Below are 10029 nucleotides of genomic sequence, written 5' to 3'. Positions count from 1 at the left end.
GTTAATACTTTGTAGCGCCACCTTTTGCTGCGATTACAGCTGTAAGTCGCTTGGGGTATGTCTCTATCAGTTTTGCACATCGAGAGACTGAAATTGTTGCCCATTCCTCCTTGCAAAACAGCTCGAGCTCAGTGAGGTTGGATGGAGAGCGTTTGTGAACAGCAGTTTTCAGTTCTTTCCACAGATTCTCGATTGGATTCAGGTCTGGACTTTGACTTGGCCATTCTAACACCTGGATATGTTTATTTGTGAACCATTCCATTGTAGATTTTGCTTTATGTTTTGGATCATTGTCTTGTTGGAAGACAAATCTCCGTCCCAGTCTCAGGTCTTTTGCAAACTCCATCAGGTTTTCTTCCAGAATGGTCCTGTATTTGGCTCCATCCATCTTCCCATCAATTTTAACCATCTTCCCTGCCCCTGCTGAAGAAAAGCAGGCCCAAACGATGATGCTGCCACCACCATGTTTGACAGTGGGGATAGGGTGTTCAGGGTGATGAGCTGTGTTGCTTTTACGCCAAACATAACATTTTGCATTGTTGCCAAAAAGTTCGATTTTGGTTTCATCTGACCAGAGCACCTTCTTCCACATGTTTGGTGTGTCTCCCAGGTGGCTAGTGGCAAACTTTAAACGACACTTGTTATGGATATCTTTAAGAAATGGCTTTCTTCTTGCCACTCTTCCATAAAGGCCAGATTTGTGCAGTATACGACTGATTGTTGTCCTATGGACAGAGTCTCCCACCTCAGCTGTAGATCTCTGCAGTTCATCCAGAGTGATCATGGGCCTCTTGGCTGCATCTCTGATCAGTCTTCTCCTTGTATGAGCTGAAAGTTTAGAGGGACGGCCGGGTCTTCGTAGATTTGCAGTGGTCTGATACTCCTTCCATTTCAATATTATCGCTTGCACAGTGCTCCTTGGGATGTTTAAAGCTTGGGAAATCTTTTTGTATCCAAATCCGGCTTTAAACTTCTCCACAACAGTATCTCGGACCTGCCTGGTGTGTTCCTTGTTCTTCATGATGCTCTCTGCGCTTTAAACGGACCTCTGAGACTATCACAGAGCAGGTGCATTTATACGGAGACTTGATTATACACAGGTGGATTCTATTTATCATCATTAGTCATTTAGGTCAACATTGGATCATTCAGAGATCCTCACTGAACTTCTGGAGAGAGTTTGCTGCACTGAAAGTAAAGGGGCTGAATAATTTTGCACGGCCAATTGTTCAGTTTTTTATTTGTTAAAAAAGATTGAAATATCCAATAAATTTCGTTCCACTTCATGATTGTGTCCCACTTGTTGTTGATTCTTCACAAAAAATTACAGTTTTATATCTTTATGTTTGAAGCCTGAAATGTGGCAAAAGGTGGAAAAGTTCAAGGGGGCCGAATACTTTCGCAAGGCACTGTATACTTCTCCCACTGGTCATCTGATAGGGAACAGACTAGTAGTGTCGGAAGGTGGGTGAGATTGTTGGCTTCTACTTGGGTCAGAGGAGTAATTTTCCCTTGAAGGCTTTGACAAGGCTGTACATCTGATGTGCAAAAAGGCCCTTCCCTTGTAGTTTGGAATTCAGTTCATTCATGAGGGCCATGATGTCCACGGTGAAGGTAAAATCTGCCAACCATTCTTTATCTTGCAGTTACGGGAAATCCACGTTTAATTTGCAAAAACTCAGCAAACTCAGCGTGGCATCCTCCTCTCTCTCTCTCCTACACCCATGTTCTGTTATCTCATGTCGTAAATTCCTGCAGGAGACTCTCTCCTCCTGGCCATGCAGTATATATATAGAGAGTTTCACAGTAGAACAAAGGAACTTCTACATCACAGAACTTGAGAACTGAACAATATCCATGTTTTGGAGAATGTGTAAATGGTCGGTGGAGAAGCCAGCTACGACCCGGTCCGTTTTGTTTCATGTTTGTGACCTCATGAAAGACAATACAGCCACATTACCGTAACTCTGCTTATACAGGTGCCTTCACTATGAGTTTTGCGTCTAATTATTGTATAAAATAAATGAGTAAAGATGAAACTATTTGTGTAATGATGTTAATGTGAGAGAATTGTATTCCCTTTAAAGTTTAACTAAGTCATTGGCCTGCCCCCATGAGCACAGACATCATCTGGCTCATGGGACAGCCCTTTTCTACTGTTCCGAATAAAACCCCCACCTGAAGAAATCCTCTTCAGACCATGCGTACCTCAGTCAGCTGAGGGGGCGAAGGTTTGAGTAGAGACCACAAAAACCTCAGTGTCCGCTAAGGTCACAATGGTTGTTGAATTCCTAACCATACCACGTGGAGCATTGGCTACACGGGTGGAAATGGTTAAACTCTGAGACTATCGATCCCGACAGAATAAGAGCAAATCTTAGATACTAATTACTAGTCTGCAGCTAGAAAATATGTACCATGGTATGAGAAGACCGACAACCGCCGAAACATCTTTTCTATAAGAACATTTCTGAATGGTACTCTGAAGTATTCATTCTAACCACGAAAGACTTCAGGGAAGCAGAGAGATGCTCGGATGGACTTTCCAACAGAAGGACTGACGATTCCAACAGAGATCACGGCGACACAATGGGCGTAAATATATCTTGATTGCAATTATTCCCGAATGAGTGAACGTTCAATTGATATAATTATCAACTGTGTAGTGACTCTTTTGTAATTCCCGCCCTTCTCAGTCCACACCCACTTCCCTTTGTCCACCAAGCCGTCATATCGGCTTAGCCCACTAGGGAACCTCCCCTATCATTTCCTTGTAACCATATCTACTGTTTGTTTGTTTGTGCATTTCTGTGATTAGTTAGTTAGTTAGTAAATTAATGATTAAGACAATTGATGTATGGATGATTCATAATAAAGGCTGGGTTCGTGCAGATAACCAACAATTTACGACGTTTGGAATGAGACTAACCTGAGGTAAAGAATAATTCATTAATTAGAAGACTAATTGATCAGATATTAAACTATCTGAAGAGTTATATTAGGAAAATTCTAACTTTGTGATCTGAAGATTTTGGTGCCCAACTTCCTAGTTAATTACATTTACATGATTAGTTTAATCACGTAATAATAATTATAGAGAATTGATTTGATAAAATAACAGTCTTCAATTTAATGATGCCAAAGACACGACATCACGTTTGTGTGGTAGGGGAGATCTGCATGACCCGACTCTGTCTCTTCCAACAGTGAGACAAACTGCCTGTGGCTTAAAGATTTTGCTCTTATGAAGTTTACCACTTTAGTGACTGTATCCACAACATGGCTCATTTTCAGAAAACATTTACAGAGCACCTCCTGATGAATAATGCAATGCAGCAAAAAAATCTGATCTAGGTTCAACTCAGCTACTTGATCTTGTGTCCAGTTTTTTCCTCTCAAGTTTGGGCACCCATCAGTGGTCACACTGGATAACTTTTCAAAACTCAGTCCCACACACTTATTAACCTCCTCCAATAAATCTTTCCCTGTGGTTGTGCTCTTCACTGACTGCACTGAAGCAAGCTCCTCTGTAATTTCAAAGTCTGGGGTTTTGCCTCGTAAGAATATCAACAACTGCTCTGTGTCACGTGCATCACTGCTCTCATCCAGGGCCAAGCAGAAATAAGTGAAATCCTTTACTTTGTCTTTCAATTGTTGATCCATATTCTCTGCGATGTCCTCAACACGCCATGTCACTGTTCGTCTTGACAGGGAAACATTTTCAAACATCTCTTTCTTGTCGGGGCAGAGTATTGCTGCAGAGTCAATTAAACATTCTTTAATGAATTCGGCCTCCGCGAATGGCTTGCTATGTTTAGCATTTTTGTGGGACAGTACGTAGCTAGCTCTCGCAATTCCGTCGTTTGCTGAATGCAGCTTTGTGAAAAGTCCTTGCTGCTTTTGCAACTGAGAAATCAACTCTTTTGATGCACTTGCCCTCTGCCCAGAAGACATATTCCTATATTTCTCTGTATGCTTCGTCTGGAAGTGTCGGGACAAGTTGTAGTCTTTCAAGACAGTGATGTTGTCTTTGCACACTAAGCACACAGCTTTCCCTGATACCTCAATAAAGAAATATTTCAATGTCCACTCTTGTTGGAACACCCTATATTCATTGTCTACTTTCCTTTTCTTTGAAAAACTCCTCTTTGCACAATTTCTAGCTAGCTACTATTTGTAATTGTGACATGTGTGTCATCCTGTCAGTCACTGTCTGTCCTCGTGCAGTTGTTATTCATACGTTCCTTCAAAATAAATGTCCCACAAGCGGTGGGAGTTAAATCATTACAGAAAGGCAAGTATTCATTGGGCTTTAAAGTTGAACAACAAATACGTTCTTCAAAACTTTACTATCACAAATTCTTTATGTGATCTGAGCATGATTCCGCGGGCCGTATTGAATCAGGTCGCAGGCCGTATTGAATCAGGTCGCAGGCCGCATACGGCCCCCGGGCCGGCCTTTGCCCAGGCCTGGTCTAGAGTAAAATCTGTGTATGTCAACAGATCAACAGAGAACACTATCGTGAAAGTCCTATTCTCACGCTTGCGGTCTAATATAGTGAGTGTGTACGGTGCAGACCCATCTAAAAGACCGAATGAAAATAGACAGATAAATAGACCATAAAGACTGAATGAAAATAGACAAAAACCACTTCCGGTGAAAAGTGGAGCATGAAGACCCCTATCTTTAATAAATAACAATAAAATCAATCAGAACAAATTTACAATAAAAAAACTAAACAAATATAATGCCTGTTGAATCAGGAAGTGGCAGTGTTGTTGGGTAGCCTATCAAAATCAAGGGCTCTGAAGAGACTCCTCCCCCTGCTCAAGGACTGGCTCAGGGCCTTCTCCTGCAAGCAACAACAGTTACCATGACAACACAGCATCACTCAGCTGTAACCTTGACAACCCTCCACTCGGCAGCTATCTATCTCTTCGACACTTGGTCACAGATGGCTGTAACTGACAACACAATTATAGAAACGAGAAAAATACCACATAGCTATAGCTTACTGACAGGGCAACAGCATTGTTAAAAGGCATGACTGTTGGTTTCACTGTGCTATTGTGCTGTGTTGTATTGTGTTGTATTGCATTGCATGTTGTTGTGTTGCGTTATGTTGCACTACATTATGTTGCATTGTTGTATTGTACATTCTATCGTATATTGTGTCGTATATCATATCGTATATCGTATCATATCATATTGCTAGCTAGCATTCCTACCGTTCCATGGTAGTTGTTCAGGAGAGATGGGACCATGTGATGTTGTCTCTTTATCCTCAGATGGTGACTGAGGCCTGTGAGGACTGTGGTCCAGCTCTGAGTCCTCCTGAAAAGAGTTATTGGAGTTTGTGTTTGTGTTGTTCATCAGTTCATTGAAGGGCTCTGATTGAAGCTCCTGGCTGTGTCTCTCAGGGCTGGTGTGAGTTGACGTAACCTCTGTGTTCATCAGGGACTCCTCCTCTGGGTCAGAAGTCAACTCAGCTTGCTCTTTCCTCGCCAACTCTGAAGAAACGAGATAACACAAGCAACAGGAATGAACCTGTAATGTCATGTCATAGTCTTCTGACAATGGAAAGAACATAAAACACTGAAAGAAGGATAGGTATTCAGGTGACTGAAGAAGACAAAGAAAAAAAAGGAAGAAGAGCAACACCAACAACAACTATACCTTGTACAGAGAGTTCCTTCCATCTGTCTTTGTTGTGTTGGATGACCTCTGCCAGTGTGTGTCTGACCCGTTTCAGGTCAATGCCAGCCAGGCTATAGTCTGTAGTGAGCCCCTGGTCAACCCCCTGGCTGGACCCTCGACCACTGTGTCTCTGGACTGACTCCACCACCGTCACTGACCCGCTACCTGTCAAACTGAACCAACAAGCAACATACAACAGAAACTCTGTCAAATTACGTCCATTCTGTCAAATATATGTTGACGCCGTAAGTCAGAATGACAATGACACCAACTCTTTGTGTGGCTGTCCTAATATGGACATATTATATAGAACAGAAAACACTGGAGCAATACTTGGTTGCTTATTCCACAGCTTAGAACGACCATAGAGATAGGAGACAGAGAAATTCTGAGTGTGAGTGATACTGGTGATACTGGCAGGCATTTTGAATACGTCAGAGATGCTAATCTGGGAAAACTGAGCCGGGAAAACTGGGATTGTCCAGAGTTTATAATAATGGGAATGTGTCTCACCTTGACCTGCGGACACCAGTGTCGTGTGACTTTAAGCTATCCTCTATGAGAGGTGTAATGATCTTCTCTGTCGTGTCCACCAACACAGAGAATGTGGGTTCTACTATGAAGTCAATGAACCCTGAGAGACAGACAGAGAAACTGATGATTGTACTTTTCAGAGAAACAGGAGAAAAAAACAGTGTGTGATGTTACAGCAAATGTAATTTATGATGACAGACCGTGAAGATTCCCATGCCTTATCGTAGCAAGGGAAAAATATCAGATCATTTCTCAAATGTCCACATGGTGGCGCATTTGAGCTATGGCCTGTCTGAGTACACGAACCCTTCAGAGCTGTATGAAACAGCTCACAGGGGGTCAACAAGGTGTGATGCTCACCTATTTGTGACTGGGCAATCATGGTAGCTTTACGATCACACAGAGGAGAGAATGGCAGCCCTAACTCAACCTCCTTATCGCCCTGTAAAAAACAACAACAATACCAGCCTTTATAACCATATCACTGCAGAATGGCAGGAGCGGCTCTACTGTATAATTTAACATGATTCACTACAATACCCATAATGCTCAATGTAACATATCCAGTTGATCCAAGTGAAGACATTCCTAAAGCTATTGGAATGGTATCCCATATCCTTAGCGATTCATGATACATACATAATACAGTGGTCAAGTTTCCCTCTCGCATGGTATCTGTCAGGGACTGTTTATACTGTACCTGTCTGAAGAACTCCTCCATCAGGGCCTGTGTCCATCGGTAGTGCAGCTTCCAGGCCTTGGCTGGGTGGCTGATGTCAGCTGCATGCAGCATCAGAGACAGGGCTTTAGCCTTGTCTACTCTGTAGAAACAACAGTACATCAGCTAACACAAATACATATACACTGATACACTAAGACAGACAGCCAGACAGCATCAGAGATACAGTAGGGCTTTAGCCTGGTCTACTCGGTCAATCAACCACACAGACAACAGTACATCAGATACACTCAAGACAGACAGACAGACAGACAGACAGACAGACAGACAGACAGACAGACAGACAGACAGACAGGCACGCACGCACGCACGCACGCACGCACGCACACACACACACACACACACACACACACACACACACACACACACACACACACACACACACACACACACACACACACACACACACAGGGATATCATACAGGGACACATAAAGGATCAAGATGAAAGGCATGGTCCAGAGAGCTGGGGCTATAGGTTAGAGGCTAGGGTTTAGGGGTGGGGGCTAAGGGTTCAGGGGTCATAGGTCAGGGTCCAGAGACAGTCCACTCACCCCTCGGGCTGCTGCAGGGCGTTCCTCATGGTTTTGATCTGCTGGAAATGGCAGGACATGTCTGTACTCATCACCATCTCAATCACCAGGGTCCGCAGTTCTCTGACAGACAGACAGGTTAGAGTTAGGTGAAAGAGAAATGGCAGGACATGTCTGTACTCATTACTATCTCAATCATCAGGATCTGTAGCTCTCTGGAAACAGGGTCAGTTTCCACCTAGCCTCCACTCCAGCTGTTTTTGGATTCTCAAGGACAAGAACACAGTGTGATGTCTAGCACCGCTTCTTCACGACAAACCCCAGTCATTAGCATAGCATTTCTATACAGTACCTACTGATCGGGGTGAGCTGTGGGACTTTCCATAATCACTGAATCACAGCCAGAAGATGACTGGCCATCCCTTAGAGCCTGGTTTCTCTCCAGGTTTCTTCCTAGGTTCCTGCATTTCTAGGGAGTTTTTCCTAGCCACCATGCTTTTAGGCTGGGTTTCTGTATAAGCACTTTGTGACAACTGCTGATGTTAAAAGGGCTTTATAAATACACTATCTATACAAAAGTATGTGGACACCCCTTCAAATTTGTGGATTCTGCTATTTCAGCCACAACTGTTGCTGACAGGTGTACACAATTGAGCACACAGCCATGAAATCTCCATAGACAAACATTGGCAGTAGAATGGCCTTACTGAAGATCTCAGTGACTTTCAACGTGGCACAGTCATAGGATGCCACCTTTCCAACAAGTCAGTTAGTCAAATTTCTTCCCTGCTAGAGCTGCCCCGGTCAACTGTAAGTGCTGTTAATGTGAAGTGAAAACATCTAGGAGCAACAACGGCTCAGCCGCGAAGTGGTAGGCCACAAAGCTCACAGAACGGGGTCGCCGAGTGCTGAAGCGTGTAGTGCGTAAAAATCGTCTGTCCTCGGTTGCAACGTTTACTACCGAGTTCCAAACTGCCTCTCGAAACGTCAGCACAAAAACTGTTTGTCGGGAGCTTCATTAAATGGGTTTCCATGGCCGAGCAGCCGCACACAAGCCTAAGATCACCATGCGAATGCCAAGCGTTGGTGGTGTAAAGCTCGCCACCATTGGACTCTGGAGCAGTGGAAACGCGTTCTCTGGAGTGATGAATCACGCTTCACCATCTTGCAGTCTGACAGACTAAACTGGGTTTGGTGGATGCCAGGAGAACGCTACAATGCCTTGCAAAAGTATTCATCCCCCTTGGCGTTTTTCCTATTTTGTTGCATTACAACCTGTCATTTAAATAGATTTTTATTTGGATTTATGTAATGGACATAGACAAAATAGTCCAAATTGGTGTAGTGAAATGAAAAAAATAACGGAAAAGTGGTGCGTGCATACTGTATGTATTCACCCCCTTTGTTATGAAGCCCCTAAATAAGATCTGGTGCAATCAATTACCTTCAGAAGTCGCATAATTAGTTAAATAAAGTCCACCTGTGTGCAATCTAAGTGTCACATGGTCTCAGTATATATACAGCTGTTCTGAAAGGCCCCAGAGTCTGCAACACCAGTAAGCAAGGGGCACCACCAAGCAAGCAGTACCATGAAGACCAAGGAGCTCTCCAAACAGGTCAGGGACAAAGTTGTGGAGAAGTACAGATCAGGGTTGGGTTATAAACAAAATCTGAAACTTTGAACATCCCATGGAGTACCATTAAATCCATTATTAACATTTTTAAAGAATATGGCACCACAACAAACCTGCCAAGAGAGGGCCGCCCACCAAAACTCACAGACCAGGCAAGGAGGGCATTAATCAGAGAGGCAACAAAGAGACCAAAGATAACTCTGAAGGAGCTGCAAAGTTCCACAGCGGAGATTGGAGTATCTGTCCATAGGACTACTTTAAACTGTACACTACACAGAGCTAGGCTTTATGGAAGAGTGGCCAGAATAAAAAAAAACAGTGCTTAAAGAAAAAAATAAGAAAACACATTTGGTGTTCGCCAGTCTTCCAGAGATTTGAGACTGGGACGGAGGTTCACCTTCCAGCAGGACAATGACCCTAAGCATACTGCTAAAGCAACACTTGAGTGGTTTAAGGGGAAACATTTAAATGTCTTGGAATGGCCTAGTCAAAGCCCAGACCTTAATCCAATTGAGAATCTGTGGTATGACTTAAAGATTGCTGTACACCAGCGGAACCCATCCAACTTGAAGGAGCTGAAGCAGTTTTACCTTGAAGAATGGGAAAAAAATCCCAGTGGCTAGATGTGCCAAGTTTATAGAGACATACCCCAAGAGACTTGCAGCTGTAATTTCTACAAATGGTAGCTCCACAAAGTATTGACTTTGGGGTGGTGAATGAATAGTTATGCACGCTCAAGTTTTCTGTTTTTTTTGTGTTGTTTCTTGTTTGTTTCACAATAAAAAATATTTTGCATCTGTACCTCCCTGAACGCATTGTGCCAACTGTAAAGTTTGGTGGATGAGGAATAATGGCCTGGGGCTGTTTTTCATGGTTCATGCTAGGCACCTTA

General features: G+C 43.3%; 1 protein-coding gene across 3 annotated transcripts in view; it reads right to left on the bottom strand.

Annotated features, from left to right (window-relative positions):
• The window catches only part of LOC106582264 (calcium/calmodulin-dependent 3',5'-cyclic nucleotide phosphodiesterase 1A), a 101314-nt gene that overhangs the window by 2344 nt on the left and 88941 nt on the right, over positions 1–10029 (bottom strand). For 2 of the 3 annotated variants that reach the window (XM_045704721.1, XM_045704723.1), the window contains 6 exons: positions 7525–7626; positions 6933–7053; positions 6593–6674; positions 6212–6332; positions 5678–5871; positions 5230–5511 (listed from right to left, as the gene is read on the bottom strand). In XM_045704721.1, coding sequence (XP_045560677.1) covers positions 5230–5511; positions 5678–5871; positions 6212–6332; positions 6593–6674; positions 6933–7053; positions 7525–7626 — 902 coding nt within the window. Of the gene's footprint in view, positions 1–4652; positions 4854–5229; positions 5512–5677; positions 5872–6211; positions 6333–6592; positions 6675–6932; positions 7054–7524; positions 7627–10029 lie in introns of those variants that run through there. The other variant, XM_045704722.1, reaches the window with a different exon arrangement.

Source organism: Salmo salar, chromosome ssa21 (genome assembly GCF_905237065.1).
Source record: "Salmo salar chromosome ssa21, Ssal_v3.1, whole genome shotgun sequence".
NCBI classification, from domain to species: Eukaryota; Metazoa; Chordata; class Actinopteri; order Salmoniformes; family Salmonidae; genus Salmo; species Salmo salar.
This window is presented reverse-complemented; position numbering and strand designations above follow the sequence as displayed.